The 21,629-nt window shown below is 28.8% G+C and overlaps 1 protein-coding gene across 3 annotated transcripts; it reads left to right on the top strand.

Moving 5' to 3' along the window:
* Positions 1–1,717: 1,717 nt before the first annotated feature.
* Positions 1,718–21,620, top strand: LOC126838370 (uncharacterized). 3 transcript variants are annotated; one of them, XM_050572732.1, is made up of 7 exons: positions 1,718–1,863; positions 8,954–9,047; positions 9,163–9,322; positions 18,441–18,662; positions 19,502–19,620; positions 20,455–20,554; positions 21,284–21,609. In XM_050572732.1, exons 2-7 carry the CDS (start codon positions 8,970–8,972, stop codon positions 21,373–21,375), a joined length of 771 nt encoding a protein of 256 aa, XP_050428689.1. In that variant the 5' UTR covers positions 1,718–1,863; positions 8,954–8,969; the 3' UTR covers positions 21,376–21,609. The 3 variants fall into 3 exon arrangements, with proteins under 3 accessions (XP_050428689.1, XP_050428690.1, XP_050428688.1); XM_050572731.1 differs by lacking the exon at positions 1,718–1,863 and adding an exon at positions 8,395–8,608 and having other exon boundaries at positions 21,284–21,611; XM_050572733.1 differs by lacking the exons at positions 1,718–1,863; positions 18,441–18,662 and adding an exon at positions 8,382–8,608 and having other exon boundaries at positions 21,284–21,620.
* Positions 21,621–21,629: the final 9 nt, after the last annotated feature.

Genomic DNA, 21,629 nt, shown 5'->3' with positions numbered 1-21,629 from the left:
ATAATTATTTTTATTTACCAATAATAATTAAAACAACGAATTTTATTCACTTTTCACTTAATTGTTATCATTTTTGTTCAATTCTGTTTGGGAAACACAAAAATTGATTTCGGCAGTACAAAATACTTAGAATGATTAATAGCCAACCACATGGCCCATGTGACCCTTTATTTTATGATTTTTTGATTAACTTTTAGGTCATAGAAAATAAAGTCAACCAAAAGTTGGAGTGTTCAAACCATTATGTTTAAAATGTGCTATTTTTGTATATTTGTGTAATGTGTAATTTTCACTGGGTAAATAAGCTTTTTAATTTTATAGCTTCGATGTGGAGCTGAGAAGTTATACTTTTTACAATAGATGTGTTTTTATTTTTTATTTATTTATTTTATTTTGTCTGAACCCACGATAGCTTCAAAACTTTTTTTTTAAATTTAATATAGCCATTTTATTAAAAATAATTTGCTGAAAATGTTGACTGGTCGATAACTAGATTTTAATAATTACTTTTTGAGTTACTAAAGGTAGGATGGGTGGAGTGCGGTAGAGTAAGCGCGTAAAGCTATTTTTATCCGCGCGCATTTCTTACCATTTTTAGGGAGTTTTGTATAGGCAATATTTAAGAAAAAAGGGGTTTTAATAAATTTCGACCATGTTAATTAACTTACCAGATTTTTTGTATAAGCTTCATGGTGTTATTTTTAATTTAAATCATTTTGTCTATGAGTAAAAGCCATTTTAGTTAATATAACAGTACATTTTTTGTCCATCGCACCGGCTGTACCAGTGATCCGATTAGTAGTAATCTCAAAACAGACTTGAATTCATTATGAAGTTCTACTTGGGACCCTACGAGGTACTTTTTTGAAATTGTTTTCTTACTATGAATAAGAAACGTTTGAACATTTTATAAAATGTCAATTATTAAAATTAAATTTGTAAAGGGTTAAAATTTAAAACTGAAAAATGTGCTTCCTAGGATCTCAAGCAAACTTCATGACGAATTCAAATCTGTTTTCAAATTACTTATCGGATTACTGGTTCGGCCTATGCGATGGACAAAAAATGATGTGTTTTGACTGAAAAAAACGGCCGGTACCGAATCCCCTTAAAGTAAAACCACCAAAAAAAGAAACCACTTTTTGACCAGGCTGCTGCTACGTGGGACAAATAGACCATAAGGGGTACCTATTGCTATAATCATAGCACTATTTTTATCGCTGTGCGAATTTCCTGGCAAACGGTATATTGTTTCTTAGACTGATGGCCAAACGATCGTGTAACGGCGGCTCATATCTACGAGGGGAAAATTTGATTACCCATTGTGATTACAATAAATAAAACTCGGCCGCGTGTAAATCAATAGCCGGTAACGCGATCGCCCACGCGTTTTGTTGTTACTGTATTTTTGATACGGTAATACAAATGGGACACTGGTAGTTTAAATAGCAACATTATATCTACACCAGAACGAGGACCACTCGACTATCGGAGAAGTGCGAGGTGTACAAGAGAAACCGGAGCCTTGGCGCGACGGCGGCTTAGGTATAAAATGACAGCAATAAAATACAAATAATAATTTCAGCTTTCGTTTCGATTTTGACGGCTGCTCTGAAAATAGAAACCCGTATTATTCACAGTATTAACAATAACAATAACAATTATAATATTATTATAATTATTACTTATTAGAAGTGTTGTACAGTCATTAATCGACCGTCATTGACGGTTCGCCTCTTCATTGTAACGATCAACGCCGGCAGTCGAGTGTTTTTACTATTTTTATTTTTATTTTTTCAACGTTTATTATTTGCATCTGCTACCACTTGACTAGAAGCTCACTAGACCGGACAAGGCAATCGGGTAATTGTATAATTTTAACCAGCCCCTTTTCTCCATTGCCTAATGTAAAACAAATTCGGACCCTTACCATGAATACATATTATTTTGATTTAAATTATAAGGATTTGTTGTGCAAAAGAAAAATTTAGTAGGCAAATCATTATAACCGAAGTAAAATTTGTATACATTTATATCTAAATTAATTTTGGAGTAAGGTATAGGCAATAAATATTTTCTGGGGATTTAGATCAATCGTACTTCTGTTTAAGTGTCGGGCAATAGTATCTTTATAAGAATTTTCCCTCGGCATAAGTGTTATAGTTACAGTCTTTTTTTTTTTTTAACATATTTACACCATAAACTGGAGTATTTTAAACTGAAGTCTTAACTTTTTTTATTTCTAATTTGTTTTTTAAAACGAACGATTTCAATAAATTTGGTTTTCGATGATAATAAAATAAATCATTAATAATTAAATAACCCTAAATTACCATGTGGTAATATGTTTAGCAATTAGATCTATAGTTTTATACATAATATATTATACACAACGAAATAATTTACTTTTCAAAGACTTCTGATAATACAAATTCTAGTAGTAATAATCCTTAACGTATATTAACTGTGTTAAACGATTAATTGAAATTCATAAATTCAGTCGAATACATAAAAAAATATATACTTTGATATAAATTAATAGATAAGTAAAATGAAAGCGTCGACTTAAAGTTTAATATTTTCGAGATGAGATGTTTTTTTTATTCTTAATCGACAAAATGTTTAATTGTAAATTCCAGTTACTATAAATCCATTCGAACGTTTATCACTTTGATCACTCGAGTTTGAAGAGCGGAACGATGTAATTAATGATTTGTAATAATTTTCTACTATTGGTTCGGACAAAACAATGTGGTTATTTCGCTATTTTGGTATTTTCTGTTGTTTTGCAATCGGCGATAAAAATATTAATAAATAATTGCAATCGAATTACTTTTATTGCACGGCTGGTATGAAAAAAAAACGATCATTGCACTTTCTGTAACCTACAACACCGATAATATCAAAAACAATCAATGAGCTAGTCTAGTAATTATAAATTATTGCAATGCAATAAAATGGTCGACGTGTTCAATCGAGTAATTACCGATTCGTTAATAATAACTATGGAGCTGAATTGCACTAGTATTGACTGTGTGAACCCCACAGTCGATTGAATAATTTATCATCATGTCCTCTGCATCAAGCGCCTTATAGTACCTGTACTAGGGCTGTGTAGAGGTAGGTACAACAAGAATGTGCCGTTCGAAGAGTACAAGAAAAAAAATACATGCTCATGTTTTAAACGTACAAAAAACATTGTTTATATTATTATGAGTATTGTATAGTGTTTAAACTTTGACGGGAAAAGATAGGTTATAACTATACATTTATAGTAGTAGAAATGTCCAAACAAATTGCTATTTGTAATCCACATCTAGCAATAATTGTTTCTATTGTACCTACTTTTAAGACTTTTGTGTTTTTCCTGTTCTAATGCAGTGTTCAATAAATACGGACGTAAATGTACATGCTCTGTGTATTAGAAAGCGACTGGCAGGCATGGTTAGTCATTTTGACTTTTGAACTTGATTGCGTTTTTCCATTAGCTACAGTGTATTTAATTTTCAGCCAGCTATACGCTATAGGTTTTTCTCGGGTACTTTTTAACATTATATTATTTGTAGAAGGTATAATGTGTATTGCCGGTGTCGGCATTGACAGAGACACAGGTGTTCATATATTTTTATAGTGTTTGCAGCGGTTTGTAAACTTTACTTGCTACCGCGAGAAAACGTCAAAACATAATAATTATAATTATGACTGCATTAGACCGAACGTTTATTATTTATCATTTTATCATTCAAACCGTTGGCGGTAGTTCATTGACTGCCGGACGACACTGTTTGGGGGGGCTCTCGGATGTCATCAGCATTAATGAAACGAAAATGGATAAAAAATAAAATGTATAGATATGTGTGTGTATGTAATGGGTAGGTAGGTAGGTAGTTAGATAGTTAATAAATACTAATAATAGTAAATATTATAAAAAAAAGTAGCCGACGCGGATGAATCACTTGTGTACTTGTACGGTGATTACTCAATCCGTGACGGATCAAACTATTCTATTGTTGTTCATAACACTGCGTTAATAATAATATTATTGTGTTTATTCCCTGTGTTTAGTCCATCAGTCATCTTGTTTATTCCCTTTGCGTTGCGTCCGCCAACACCGTTTATATTGACTCGAGCGCATTAAAAAAAAGATAATAATAATTATTATTGTTATTAATATTCGCAGTGACAACTGCCCCCCCCCTCCCCCCCCAATACCCCTCTTCTAGTTTACCATGAAATGACCGTTTGGTATTCTATGCTTGCCATATTTAATTTCCATTCTTTGGCGCGGCGGCCACATTTTTGTGGTCTGTATTCATATCTCTTTTCTGTATAATATATGTGTAGCTGTGTATGTTAATACATAAATGACATAAAAAGTAACAGCAAGTAAAAGTAAGCAAAGGTAAGTTATTAGGATCTAGGAAGTGGGGTGAAAAAAAATATAATATTTGCTTATTTTGTATGAAAAACATTCATTGCATGTCGTAGTAGTTTTGGTTTTTTTTTTTTTGCAAACGGGGTCGCAAGTTTATCGCAATAAATGCGTATCGTGACATTTAATTTCGGTAATACTAGCTCTACTGTGTTTTAGTACTGTCGCACCATTACTCAAATGAATTGTATCGTGATAAATTGTCAGGTAAAAACAGGCACACGTCTACGCTTAGGAACGTCGCAGTCACGATATCGGGGATTCTAACTAAACATTTTATAACTATGCGTAGTACCCACAATAATAATAAGCTTGATACAAAATGAATATACCGTGTAAAGGCGACCTGTGTAGGCAACACCAATGGTGCATGTTGTATTGCATCGTTAAGGAGTTTAGTGTCAACAAAACAAATTGACCAACGACCAATGCAAGGGATCAGCACAGGTAACTATACTGGTGCAGAGTGCTTTTATAAAACTATAACAATATTGTACTGTCCATTTTGTCACGGTAGGCTACCTCTGTACTTTTTATTACCTGTTAACAGTTTTTCTATGATAAATCATACATACAATAAACGTTTTGACCCATTTTGTTTTGTTAACAATCATTTGAGCCCAGTTAAAAAGGTATTAGATCTTTTCTATTGCGGTGAAATTGGGTAAAATATATTTTTTTATAATAGCTATCTAAATAGTTTGTACCTATAAATAATAATTTATAAAAAGGAAATCCGAACACAATAGTTGTATATTTTTCTTAAAAATTCAAAAACTGTTATCCGGTGAAACATCATCCTCCACGAAGTAGTTCGTTTAATACCTCATTGTCTTCCAATTATCTCTAAAACTCTACCCTTATTCGCCTTATACGCCAAGCCAATGAAGACCCGTCGTTCACCTTTTAATAACATTATATTTGTATTATTTTTATTATTTTTTTTTTATTTTGCCACTTTATACTTGCTATATTTTTCTCTTTCTGTTTCTTTCTCTTCTTCGTCTTGTTATATTTAGTTATTGAGTATTATGTTGTATTATTATGTATTATGCACTCATACGTAAATCTGGACTATGCCCGTAAAGTATAAAATAAATAATCTAGGATACCTAATAAATAATTTCACTGTGATTTTAATAGACTTGTATATATTTAACCTAAATTAAATATTAATTATACACTACTCATTAGTAATTTTAATTGTATTTAGGTTTTTTTTTGTTAAAAGAAAAACATAATTGAATAATAAAAAATTAATTATTAATATTGGAAGATAACAAAACCATTGCATTAAAATGTACTTTTTTTATTTACCAAAAAAAAGTGCAGAGAATGTAAAAGTTAATTATTTATTTATATTACATTAATTGTACAATATATTGTATTTTTCAAAATTATCGATTTGTCATTAGGTTGTTTCACTTGACTGTTGTACTGCTTATAAGCATTAGTCTTTTATAAAGATACAAATAACATTAAATATATTTATTAAATTACAAAACTATTTTTTATAGTTTTGATCCTACCATTAAGATTTTAAAAAACAATTGGTTTCGACAGTTGACAGTTGTCGACCACGTAAAAATACTTTACCGTTAATACTAATTGTATTATTTAACGACACTTATTACAACTAAAATTGTATATTTTTAAAACGAAAAAATTTGGTATAGTAAATCGCAATTTATTTTGCAAATCAATAAAATTAGCATCGAATATAACTCATCAACTGTAATGTTTTCAAAACATAAAAATTAAAATCTAATACTATATACCGATTTATTTATTGAAGCATAGCAAAAGCTATGGTTTTAAAAAGTCGTTATGCCCTCAATTTTTTTTTCGTGTAAAAACCTGTTTACCTTAAGTTTTATTCAGGCTGAGCTAGTTTTACCGCATAAACACCACAAGTCCTAAAAATTATTTTTTTGATTTTTGAAAAGTGGATAAATGCCATTTTGTTTTAATAGGTACACATATGTTTGCTCAAAAAATAAAATTTTACAGTATTGATTTTACAATGTCATTTCTATGCCTGGACCCACGATATCTTGTAAATCGCTTAATTGGTTTCTTCATGTATAAACGCCTTAGATCAGAAATCGTACCCGAGAGGTGCTTTATCGGGTCAAAAGTAAAAATTAAATTTGACCTGTGACCTCCCCTCCCCAATATGCTCCATACCCACTCAATTTCGCAACCCAACTTTACTGGATTTTTTTTATTTTTGATAAATAAATAAATAATTTACCGAAAATCCACGTATTTAAGTTATTATCATTGAATTCCACTTATTCGTTACTATGATGTTCGATTATGGGTAGGCCAATAGTACATTCTTCAATGAACGTTAAAGGGTCAACTAACTTATTTTTGCTAAAAACGCATTTCCTTATTAGGAACGACCGGGATTGGACATGATTTTTTCCTGGGAGCACTTGAATTGCCTATACAATGTGCCGGATTAGCTACTGCCGGTTTCCGCGTACTCGTTTTCCTCTCATACACAACCATCGCCTTTTTGCCACAACATTGCGACAGACGAGCTTATTATTCAATAAATATCGATGGTACAGTTAGATGGCTAATACAACTTAATTTGGTATTATATTATTAGGATAGGTTGAATGTTTTTTCTTATTTTGTTAATAAGGCAACTGGAAAACAGCGACGGTAGCTGAACACAGCGTGCGGCTAGCGTCCGGCATCCGACGGCTACAAGTCAGGTTAAACCTCACATAATATTATCTGTACTACGCATACTGTAATAATAATGTGCTTTATGGAGAAAAAAGTTATTTGCTTTTTATTTAATTCGGACTGTTCCGTCTCGTTTTCAACGACACGAAGGTCGTTGCTCTTCATTATATAATAAAAAAAGTGTATTTAATTATACCAACAGCGCACGTGAACGCTGGGGTTTCCCGGTTATTTCTATGGACTTTATTTGTTACCGACTCGACGAAGCCGCGACAAAATTAGATATGTACTCTGGAAAATTTACCACGACCGTTCACATTTAGTCGCACAAAACTTAATTAAGATTGGCCATCAACGCATTAATAAATTAATGGTTAATTTCGAGTAAAATAATGATTTAAGATAAATTTAACTTTATTTCACTTAACATTTAAACATAAACCTCTGGCTTATACCTACCTAAATGATTAACTTATTATCTAATTAACTTAACTATGTTCATAAAATACTCAATTCCACTTTAACTTATAACCACAATTTGTTTGATTTAATTTGATTTGAAAAAAATCATCAATTTGTTGGACCTTTTAGAAATTTTAGAATGCGAGACTTTGATGTCTGAACTGTTCTTGGCATAGCATAGCCTCTTTCTTAAATGCAATGCAAAACCAACTAAAAGCATTATTGTTGAAAATGTTCACAACCAACAAATCATTTTTTTAGATGGGAGATTTTAAAACCAATTATGATTTTCCTGACAAAGTTTAAGTTCATTATAATCTTTATTTGATATTCAACAATAGTTTTACATATCATGTAATACAGTGTAGCCGCTTAAAAAAAAACCTTTCAAAATGTCTTTTAGATGGTTTTGAAACTTGACGCCTCATGTTTCAGTGATATTCAACCCCAAAAAGATACCTAATATCTTATTTCTTCTCATTATCTATTCACATAACAGTGTTACAAATTGCAATGAACACTGGTCTAGAGACATAATAAAAATAAATAAGATGTATATTTATTTAACACTAATTATTATGATGTACGAGACAGTGAGTTGAAACTAAGGAAGTTACATTTCTTTAATTATTAATAGTTGAAAGTATAAATTATTGTCTACTTGGAGTTTTCTATAAAAAAACGTGTGGGATCAAAGTTCCTTTTACCTGTTGTTATTTATTATTATAGAACTTATACTTGAATTATGACTATTTTCGCAATGGATATTATATTGTGTTGTTCTTATTTGTACACGACATTATTGACGACACGGTCACGTGTAGATATCATAATATACATACAAATTATTGAAATATTTTTGTGAAGTCGGCGTTTGTCCATATTGTGTATTATACCTACGTTTGCCATTCCGTCCACTGCCACTGTGACTTCCGTTTGGCGGATAACCGCAACGATGTCGCTATCAAACCAAATTGTGCTAAAGCTGTGTTATCTGCTCAAGGGATCCAGGTGATTGCGCGTTATAAATAAAAACAATAATAATGATAATAATAATAATAATTATTATTATTATTATTATAATTTAAAACAAAACATACATTTGATATATTATATATATAATACCTATATCGGGTCATGGAGTGTATACAATATTGCTATACCTATGATATTATTATTAATGGTCCGTTCCAAGGTCCGTTTGTCGGTTCGCGTTTATGCTACTAAAATAATAATAATAATAATATTTTTCCCGGATTCTACTGACGCCGTCGCCGCCACCATTCTACTATCTCGTTACGCGCCGTCGTAATTATATAAAAAATATTAACAATATGACGAATAATGTTATTTTAGAGGTAATTTAGTAACCATGATGGACGCGTTGCCGTCGTTCACGCTGACTGCCGTCGCCTTAGCTTCGCTCCTCGTCACCGTCTCCGGTTGCGACGTAAGTGTTTTCTTCGGGCGGGCTATTTCATATTGTGTTTTGTTTGACAAAGTTTTTTGTCACAATATTATTATTATTACTCACCTTTGATTGTTGTCTGTTTGTTGGAAAAAAGGAACCGGCGTGGACGTTGAAAAGGGCCGATGCCGGACCTGGCGCCGTGTCGTTCTTCAACAACACCGTGACCGATTCGTTTATGTTGGTCAGATGGACATGGAAGGACTCCTCGGCTGGGGTGTGGGACACAAGACTCAGGGTATCGCTCAATCAGGAAGGTGAGCCGATGTAATAATAATTAGTTACCGTACAGTTGCTATAATAATTAGAACATGGGCGATAACGCATGCGTTTCCAACAGTTAATGAACACACACATAGGTAGTAATAATTATTGGGATCAAAAAATATGAACAAAAAGGTTAAATGTTTTCAATCACACGCATGGCTAGACAAGAGAGCAGTGGGGCAAAAAAACAATGTCTACGATGATAATACGTTGTCCGTTAATAATACTATCAATATAATGTTTTTTATAAGTATTATTAACATAAATAAACATAGTAAATAATTAACGGGTTAATGTTCAACCGATTGGCCATTAACACAATAGTAACATTAAGTTGAGTTAATCAATTAATATTAATAATATTAAATAGATTACTAGATTTGAATAATAATAATGTTTATAGTCGCAATTCAAATTTATTTATTTTAATTTAAGTAATTTTTACTTAAATTATAGTTTTTCTTTTTACTATTGGACTAAATTTAAATTACTTTATAAAATATACCTAATTTTTAAACTAAAATAAAATAAAATAATATGTTGATGTATACAATAGTTTGTATTCATATAAATTCTTAAACCATAAATTTCATAATCAAAGTTTTTTTTTATTTGTGAAAATTATAAATTAATGTTTCTGCTGAACTAATATAAATGATTTACTTGTTCACTTTTTTTATGTCAATAAGTTACTCTTAATTTTTATAATTTCATTCAAAATCACTAATTTTATCTGAAAATTATTTTCTAAGTCTATTGTTACTTGTTAGTAACAATAATAGCGTAACTATTAATGATTGATTTCCCTTCTCATACAAATCTAAAATGATTTAAAATGGGAAATTGTAAAATTATAAATCAAATGTATCTAAATGTAATGACTTAAATATAATACTTAATGACTTTTATATGTTTATGTTTTATACAATTATAATAATACATATCAATATTATACTATATAATACATTTATATATTACATAATAAATGTAATATAGGTTTAGTTGCCCGTTGTGTGAAATTACCCTTCTGGACCATATATTTATTTTAAACCATTTTTAAAGGGACCGTATTTTAGCAGAAATGGGCATTATTCGAATAATATATGTGAGCATATAATTATATATGAGTTCTTCATTTATTTTAAGAAAGAATATTTATAGGTTTTTATTATTAAAATTCCAGACATTTTTTAAATTCAAATTTCGTAAAATTGTACTTGTTGAAACAATGAAAAAATTAATTAAGTACTACCACTGCTTATTGTAAACTAGTAACACTAAAAGTAAGAATATCTTCATATAAATTACAGAATTAAAATGTTAAATGCTAAAAAATTATAAACCTGTAAATTAATTTTAGAAAGCTTGTATTTAATAACTCATTTTATAAACTTTTTAATAAGAAATTAAAAAATTAAAATTGATTTACAAACTTCAGTTCTATTAACAAGTTTACCTACTAATTAACATATAAATAAACATACGAATAATATATATTAACAATTATTAGTAATAATAACTACTAAATTTCATTTTGTATTGAACAACGAATGCAATTTTTTTTGTTATTTTAAAATTATAAAATTTATAATATTTTATATTCTAATAAAATTTGGTCAACTTTGATTGATTCTAAGTTCTAATAACTACTTAAATATTTTTTATAAACAGAATTTACAATTATATTATGGTGATAACATTTCGTGTTTTTAAATGTTTAAAAAAAATGCAATGACTGTCTAATTTTAGTAAGATAATATTATTATGATGTGTACATTTTCCATAATACAAAGCATTACAGCTGTGTATTCCACATTATTCTTATACAGCTGTAATGTAAAATCGCTATTTGTTAATTAATTAAAATGGAAACTGTACGCATAATTTTAAATAATAATGGGAATATTAGAACTGAAGAGAACGAGGCCATAAATAAATATTTTACAAGATATCAAGGACTCTATGTATTTTTTATTACTATGTAACTGATTTCAATTGTTAATAAAATACTCATGACCGCGAGTTACACTAGGTCAGTGAAACGGCCTGCAAAAAAATAAGGCTTCTAGTCGAAAGATAGTCGATAACATTTACTATCATTTCATTTGTGTAGTTTGGTCATTTAAGTATACTAATGTGAGGGTATAAAAATGTTTTCTCTCTTAACATTTAAAAGATAAAAAATTCTTTCAGTTTTTCTCCAGTATCATATATGTACCATATAATTTTAAAAAATGTATAAAAGATAAACTTTAATAATCTGAGATTTTTGTTTTTTTAATAGCTGTTTTTAGCTGTACCTATTCGCAGTAAGATGACGTTATTAAGATTTTTCTTTAAAAGGCTTAAAAGCGTTTTTCTTATTTTTCTTTTATGAGCGTAGTCTTAGGACTAAGGCCTGTTTTTTTGGAAATTAATTTAAAACAATTCGGCGTCAAATATTAATGACATTTTTTGGAGGTATTTCACCTATTCTTATGTACAACAATAGATTAATTAATAATATAAATGGAAAACTACCGATTTGACACTCCTTATTTTTCAAAATTCATAATTATTCAGTAAAATTCAGCAATGTGGGATAAAATATCATGTTGTCTTTTGTTACATTAGCATATTGTCTATTTATATAATATTATAGTAAATTTAGTCTATAATTTAGGTAACCTACTATTTTTTTATTTTCATCTAACACATGTTGATGAAAATCACGTAGATGATACTTTTCTGATAACAAATGCATGTCTAATAAATTAATGACTAAACGGACGTTTGGGTTTTTGGAAATAAAGACAAATTTTCTGTTTTCGGAAAATCATATGTGCGTTCATAAGTTGAACGCTATTTTTTTTTAATTTTCCGGACGAATTATTACAATTGCTTGGTTTAATTTGTTAAACGAACGTAATTTGTGTACTGAATATTCGAGGACAGAACTCAGAAGAGTGGTATTAAATAGTGTATTTATTGTTTTTGTTGTGTATTGCCATAGAAACTTTTAGTTGGATAAAGTTTAACAAATATACATTTGTACTAATAATTAACTTAACTTATTATAATATATTTAACTCGGTGGCGCCAGTTTTAAAAATGTCTGACGGTTTATAGTTCAGGCTTTACTTGAACAAGAACTTCAGTAGTACTGATTCAACTTATAATTTACCAATTATTTTTTATCGAAAAGTTTAGACGGTTCGGTTGTTTTTTAAGAGTTATTAACTAAAAGATAAATATAGTTTGACAAAGATTGTCCTTGGAGAGTTTAAAACCAATTTTAACTTATTTGCGAATGAATTGGTACTATCACAATTATCCTTTATTTTATCTTACATAATATAAAAGTTGCACAACAATATCATATTTAGAAGAATTTATCTATCTATATAAAATTTTACAATTTTGTATTGAATATTTATTTGTCTTTTTTTCCAAGTAAATTTTCTATAGAGTTATCTATGTACTTTTTTGAATTGTTCTCCCTTGTATTAACTGTACGTTCCAAAATATGTTATGTTTGACACGAACCGGTAATAAACATGTTTCACGTGAAAGTTGACGTCCACGTTTAATGGCGCAATCCACATGTGTCATAGTTGTATGATCTATTGGTACCTATTTTTATCAATAAGATCTTTATCAATAAGATCTTTCTTAGTGTGATAAAATAAAAGAGACAATCCATTTCATTTATGTATTTTCTATTGCTTAAGTTTATTGGAGTATGATATATTATGTAATTGAATTTCTCATTGTAACCTTATTATTGAATAATAAATAATAAATTCATACATAGTGGCAACATTTTTGAATAATAGTCAATAGTAATCATATAATATATAAACATACGGTCAAACTAAATGAATAATATCGTCCGCCTATTTAGCAAAGGGCGTAACTCTAAAAATAATCAATTTTCGATATATTACACTGTTTTAAATAAAATCTGTGATTCGGCTAGTATAATAATTATATTTCAGTGTTTTTTCGATGAAATGTGTGATAAAAAGTAATCAAGTATTATTGAAATATATATAATAAATTAAACGTTTTTTTCCTTTTAGTGCGAAATTTGGTATTTCGGCGTTACGCCCATTGCTAATCAGGCTGACGATATGCTAGACCTTAGATAATATCTTTTTTTTACGATACGCGTTGCTGAATACTTTAAATCGAAGGCAGAAGAGTTTTTCTTGCTAACCTATTTTTTGTATACTGTTTTACAGCTACGGATAAGCCTTTTATAATGACCATGAGCGAAGTTTAATCATGGATTTGTCTAACTTACGAGTCTAACGAGTCGGACCGCGCGTTAAACTTATTATATTTAACGTCATGTACTTAGGCCAGTGCGTATCTAATCTGTCTCTTGTTAACGGCCGCGTGTGGTTACATGTCTCAGTAACGCCGTGAATGTTACGTGTCCTTGGATCGAGTAATTTAACATTGTGATGAGCTACGATACTATCTTGGTTGTATTATATGCTAAAGATGGACAGTATTCACAGATATAAATCATATATGTACCTAACTTTTGTCAACTTAATAATATGTATTATGGACTTTATATGAACGACGCAAACGAATAGAACGAAATATTTACTAGCACATCTAAAGTCCTAAGTACTAGTACTTGCAGTGTTTGTGCGGGGCGCACGAAACAAAAGAGCATTACTCGTTTAATGTTTTTAGCTAATATTATTAGATCAGTAAACATTTGTATTTAAGGAAGTGTAAATCAAAACATCATTATTTTATTGGAATAATCACACCTTTTTGTTTATTTTTATCGTAAACACAATTGCGTGTATGACATTAAATTAAACAACAAGACATTAAATTTAAAAAATATATATTTCATACATTACAGTACTATGAAACTATGAAGTATTTAACACGAATTGTAAATAATGTCAATAACTTATAATTCCAATTCTCATGCCGTGGCCCTTATCTATCCTTATATATTAGTAAAAAAAAAATCTATTCATATTTTACCATCATCGTAAATGCAATAAAATCAGTTTAACTAATTTTATGTATAGAAAATATAGTAATAATAAGGAAATGTCTAAACAGAAATATATTCGAAAATAATCCGTTTTAAAGCAACACTAAAAGGTTAAATCATTAAAATTATTCAAAACTTACGAATTTGGTGATACTTTTTTTTTTAAACATTTTTAACGATTGTTTTCAATTTAAATGCATATTCTCATTTATTGTACTGGTATTGAGTATTTAAATGACTTTAAAATAACCAAAAAAAGTTTCTTTTATAAAAAATAATTTTCTTGTGGTTAATGGCAATGGTTATGCATTGGCATTTTAAAATTTGTTATCATTAGTGTTCTTACGAATAAAATTATTAAAATACATTTACCTACTTATTTTTAATACTTTTCATTTACTTTTCAAAGTTACTGACGATGAATTTACTCTGGATGATGGATACCTATGTTATGAACTATACGGAATGTAACTATGAAGTGTAAACATAACAAGTTAATAACGCTATTGTCATTCCAATAATTTAAATGAAAACAGAATTGAAAAATAATAATATTATTATTTTTATTTAATAGTAAACAACATACAATTTTTCCTATAAATAAATGAAATACAACCGCTAAAAGTATTTATATCAAAATAATAGGTAACGGTTAAAAATACCTAAAACTATGTTGAAAATAATTTTTTATCGCAAGCGCTCTTTTTCCGGTAGAGAAATTGTCTGGTAATAAGAAAGAACCGGCACCCCCCTTCGGCGACAGATTGACTCATGATGGTAGCATTGGGCGTTTAAGGCCTGTTAAGCTACATGATGGTGATAAAATACAAGGGTTACAAGTGTTGTATCATGTGCGGCTTGTGTTAAAGAGGAATGTTTGATATGAGGCACGAAGATGTTATGTTTTTCTTTATAATTATATTGAAAATGAGAATTTAAATTACATATATGTTTGCGAAATGTTTACCTTGCGAAAAATCTAAAAAACCCAAATATCATTAATAGTGATACATTTTTTTATTATTATTATAATATATTAATTTTATAGCCAGGGCCTTGAGTTTCGTCACGCTGTTTTATTTAGTGTAAGTTTCAAGTTCGACCTTAATTTATTATTATTATAGATATTAGATTGTATTGATAACAAGTACAATTCAATCCATTTTACAAAACATATTGTTAGGTGTAACATGACCACTGCACCTCGGATTTTACATAAAACACTATTATACTGGTGTTAAATTCTAGTTTAAAAAAATTGCGTTATTAAAATACATACATATATAATAATTAACATACTACTTGAAGTATTAGTTAATAAATTAAAAAACAGAAATTTAAATGTGATAAAACCAGGCTGTGCAACATTTGATCTAGGTACTAAAGGGTTAATCTAGCTATTATTTTATCGATAAAGTCATATTATATTCAACTATCTTAGAAAATTGTAGATTTTGTTTGGGACACTAGCACAAAAATATGTTAATACACCGTAATAAAATCATATGGAATATTGACAAATTGCAAATAGAACTTCATAATATTGCAATTTATAAAGACTATACATTTAAAACTGAATTCTATTCACGACATTTTCAAATGCCAATGATTATTTATCGTTTGCGAATATTTATTTAGTGCTAAATCCAAATCAGTTATACTTGGACAACTTCTTTAATATTTCTTTACCAACTCTATTCAGCGTTCGAAGCATTTGCAATGAAACTATTATATAAATTGTTGCTGTAGTCATGCGGGTTGGCGTAACAAACAGTTTTCATTTATCAAAACCGATAAAACGCAATGCTGTCACCATAAATTTTGTCAAAGAATATAAAACTTCACCGAAGTCGCTCACGGAAATTACAGTTGTTCAATCGATTTGCATGTCTCGGAACACATAAATATATTGTATCCTTTACTTATGTTGTTTAGAGGCAATAAATTGTATCCCTTGTAATGTCATCTTTTAGTCGCACGTCCATTCAAAATGCGTTATCCATGATAACGAATTGTAGACCCAAGATAGTAACGGAGCCTTATCGAACGTTCGAAAGCACTCAAACCTTAAATCTAAGTTTACTTATTATCTATATCTAAGTGTCTATTTATTATGTTTCTGGTCACCATGTCTATGTTTCTTTTTATTTATTTCTAACGTATTAAATAGTATGTTATCTCATATCCGTTTATGCTTTTATACGTTTAATTTCCTTCATATAAAACTAACAAAACGTCAGGATTTAATTATTTTTTGGGTCTTGGTTCATTTTAGTTAAAATAGGACCTTTCCAATTGTTAAATAAAGTAAAAACCCTCTAAATTATAGTAGCCGAGTGTCCTATGAGGAAGTTCAGCGGGAAAACCGAGGACATTTTCATTGCATCTTCCAAAACCATTGAATGGAACAGACTTTTTTTTATTAAGCCAGTACAACTACAAAGATTATTAACTTACAACTATTTAGAGGAAGAAATTAAATTTTAGACATTTAAATATGGAAAGAACAATTTTTAGACAATGTTTATACAATATTATGTATATAATTTGGAAAGTTTTAAAAATTTAATCATTTTTGTGATGTTATCATGGTCAGGTCATAGACCTTTATAATTAACTAAAATGATATTCTCGATAATTCGTTTTGCTAGTTTAGTCTATCTAGTTAATTAAGTTACATTTTTCATTTTTTTTTTTTACAATGTATTTTCTGAAGTGTCTATGCCGTACAAATAAATCAATTACATGGAAGCACGTGTATAAGCGTGTACATGAAATATAAAATGGTCTAGATTACGTGTATGAAGCCGATAATATATTACATTAAGACAACATGCGTTTTACTAAATGTATTTGATAATCGATATTTGTTTAACATTTGTTAATAGCTTTCCAATATTCGCATAATTCACAATAGGAATTGTTGTTTTTGTGAAAAAAATAGCTTTCGTGTTAATTTATCTTAAATAAGAATTGCTGCACTGTCATATTATTATTTATTATTCTACTATGTCATGCCTAATAGTTTTTATAATGGGCTAACGTCCAAAAAAACAATGCGGTGCCTTACTAACTTTATTTGAACACGATAGCGTGTACAATTGAAATAATCGTACGGTTATTTATTCATCGAATCAATTTAGAGTACTTAAATAAAATAATAGATAGACATCTGATTTTAATATTTTGCATTGTTCTTGTATTTATTAAATATGATTAACAGTAATTACTAATAGGGTTTTATTATTTTTCAAAGCTTGTAGATAAGTTATAACTGCATTTGTTTACATGCATAATATGTGTTCTAATTAATGAATTGTACTAAGTGCCTATTTAGTTGACCGAGACGTGTTATCTATAAAAGCAAAAGCGTCTACAGTAAATTACATATATTTTATAAAAAGACTATGTAGTATACGACGTAACCACACATTGTTAAGTTCTCACTCAAATGGCATCAATAGACAAAAAAGGATGGTAAAAAATATTAACCATTATGCCAATAAAACGCTATGGTTTTACTTATTAATTTTATATAAAATATTTAATTTTAATAAAATGCTATGGTGGAATTTTATTTGTTCCACAAAGATCAAAAGAAACAAAATAGTAAAATATATTTAAGCAACTTATATACGTTTTTTTAATTTCTAAAATAAAGATAAATCCTAAATTTATTCTTGTAATCTTACTAAAATATAACTTATATACCACAACACATATCCACAACCCCTTAATGTCATACATAAATATTTTAGTGGCAAACTTAAGGAAACATATTATAATTGGCGAGTTCAGTAAGAATATATGTATGCAGATTATGATACTATAAATTACAATGCGTTTCATACACCGTATGATGTATCATAGGCGTACATATAATTTTTCTAATTAGGAAGAATTATCTATTATAGGAGGTCCTCAGCAAATTTGTTTTACTCGGAAATAACGGTTTTTTATACACATTTTTTATAAAAAGAGTTCATATTTGAACCTTGACCAGTTGGATAGGTTTAAAATCAATTCTCCGGGGACTTAGCCCCTCAAGTTACATAATATGATTAATTATGTTGCTTGTTGTGCGTGTGCAATTTATTCAGACATAATCGGTGGTGGTTTTACATATACGGATCAGTACGACAACGAGCTAGCATCGGTCAGATGGATTCGGATGAAAAACAACGGACCGATCAAGTGGAAATATACGTCAGTCTCTACGCCGCCCGACAGCTGGTGGATGACGTCCATTATACCGTGGGGGAGTAATATCACATGGGGATTCAAAAACCAAATCACCGATGGAACGTGGATTTTCAAAGTCGGTAAGTGTAACGGTATACCGAATGTCGTTTATGTTTGGTAATTATACATAAATATCCGAGTTCCGACATATTATGCATACACGGTTATACATTTAACGGTATACGTTAAATATTATTTATATTTCAGTTTTAAAATTTGATAAAGCTCTAGAAAAGAAATAGAAAGAAAACAATTTGAATATCGTCTAATATTGTAAAATTGTATAAAATAACCTAAACTATAAGTCTCTCCAAAAAGAAAAACTACACATTTTCAATTATTTTAAGAGAAGATGAGTGTCTTACGTTAAATTTATCACTCTGTATACAATATAAGTAGTTTTCGAACAAATAGTTTAATTAAAATATACGACTTCTTAACAAAATGGTATTGAAGTCGGCGCTGATGAGAAAATTATTACTGAAATCGTATATAAGTTTGATAATGTACTATAAGGTGTTAGAACTAGAAGATATTATGACAGAAGAATTTATGGTTAGAGTAAGCGTGTACCAGGCTCTGATTTGATCCCTTACCTGTTAATTGTTGAATATTTATTTTGAATTAATTTTACATTATTAATTGCCGCAATTTTTTATTTATACCTTTTATAGTATGGTGTATTTGTTTGTTTTGAATTTTTACAATGATATTACTGGGAATAATAATCGATGTGCAGGCCAGGATTATGTTTATAATTCATTAACCACTAATTCGTTTGACTTATACTTTCTAAAAACTCGTATGCGTAAGCATTTGCCGAATTGAAATTCCTCAAACTATATCGTACATCCTTTTGAATAACAATAGGAAATATTTTTTTCTTTGATTAATATTTACCGATTTTTTTATGTTATAGGAAACGACACGTTTGAACCAAAAAACGGACAACATTTCGACGGATTGCCACAAGCGATGGGTAATCGTTGGAGACGATCTCTATCACCGACAATTGATGCATCGACATCTTTTAGTCGAGTAAACAATTATTCAATTTTTAATACACTAAATACCTTTATGATTTAAGCATAAATAAATCTTTCTTGATTTTCAAACATTATTTCTGTATAGTCCAATTAGTTATTATCAATCTGACCGTCAAATAAATATAATTCGAAAGTTCTACAATTGAGCAATTATTAGTATACAATACAATAATACATTGAAAGCTAATATAAAAGCGTATAACCTTTAGCAACCAAATTGATCTAATTATGTTTGTTTGTGGTCCCGGTTTTGTACAATTTTTGGTTTTTAACAGCAAAATATTATAGAGATTATAATAAATGTTGTCAATCGGAAATCATCCAATGTCAGACTAACTTAAATACATATTTTTGGCATTGAAATTCTAAAAGTATTTTTTGATTATTGTACAATAAGAGATAACATAAAAACTGAAAATACATAATATTACATAATTCTCATTTCCTATTATTGTATTTTTGACCGTGAAAGGTTAATTTGAAATTTATTATTCGTTGATTGCAGTTATATTATTATTAGATAAAATTGTTGTTAGGATTTTTATGTTATGTATGTACATGTTATTATTTTGTTGATAATCGCTTGGTACTATAAGAGTACTAAATATAAACTATAATATATTGTTTTATATAATAAAATATAAACCATAACAAAGTCAAATACCTATTAAAATAGATTTCAGCTAATCTTTGGTTTATTCAAATAAAATACGTCATACTATTCTACACACAAAAATACAAAATAAAATAACAGTATTGTAATATTATTATATTATTTGATAGGGATAAAACTAACATATAACATTTTGTATACATTTTTGATCAGGAAGAAATTGCGACACTCAAAAAATTAAGTGACGAACTAAGCAAAATAGACAGTGACGAGGAATTGGAAACTGATGATGATATCATTGAACAAATTATTAGTAAGTATAATGATAAAAATAAGGATAATTAAATTATCACTGTAATGTTTATGTATATTGATTTATTGTATGTTTGAATCTGTTTGGCGTTGGTATTATAACAATAATTAGTAGATAAAATAAACAACATGATCTATTAGGATATAAAGATATATAAGTTAGCAGAAAGGAGGAGGAGGACGATTAGGATGTCTCACTCTACAGTGTAAACAAAATTCGTAAAAGATTATAATATGACTTTTTGTGGTACTTCGTTGCATTGTATAGAAAAGTATTTTACTTTTTGTTTTCAAAAAAAAATAAACTAAAATATAGTTAAATAAAGTTAATATTTTAAAAAATATCAAATTTTGTAGCGAGTTATTAAAAAAAGTTTTGATACTTTGGATATGTTGTATTTTACTCGCAAGTCTTAATATGAATTCTCGACGAAAGAACACCAAAAGACAGTTACATTTTTTGAGTTTTTCAACGAATGTATCGCTAATACCCAAATTAAGATTTCACATTTATCCTTTTTTTTACAACAATGATCTATTACATAGTTACCTAACAAATTAAAAAAAAGTTAAAACCTGTCATACATAAATAATATATCTTTTCTGGCTGTTTTAAAAAAAGAAATAGTCACACAAAAACTTTCTTTTGCAATTATAAAAAACGTTGTGTAACATGTATGATAATTAGTATTGTATAATAAAATATGTAATATTTCTGTGTTTGTTATAGGCTATTTCAAAGAAGTGTTCCAGTTATTCAGCACAGGAGGATCACTTGCAACTGGCGGCATTCAAATCAGTAACGAAAAGCCGGACGATTAATGTTCATTATGTTATTTACTTGTAAGAAGTTTTATATTTTCGTTTTGTTTTTTTTTTTAGACAAAAATGAATTTATCAAGTTTCTGTTATCTATTCCAAAACGCACTCATAAGTTATTTACTTAAATTAAATTTGTATTAATAATTTTCAAACTGTATTGTGTTTGTGTATTCACATGAGACTAATATAAGTATTAACTAGGTACTATTAACTCGGTTAATATTTTGAACTGTTGATAATAAACGAGAATTCGT

Source organism: Adelges cooleyi, unplaced genomic scaffold, assembly GCF_023614345.1.
Source record: "Adelges cooleyi isolate 19-005CV unplaced genomic scaffold, UGA_ACOO_1.1 ACOO_flye_CR_arks_rails_tigmint_CR_PRNA_30, whole genome shotgun sequence".
NCBI lineage: Eukaryota > Metazoa > Arthropoda > Insecta > Hemiptera > Adelgidae > Adelges > Adelges cooleyi.
Note: the sequence above shows the minus strand (reverse complement) of the source record. Positions and strands in the feature narration are given on the sequence as shown.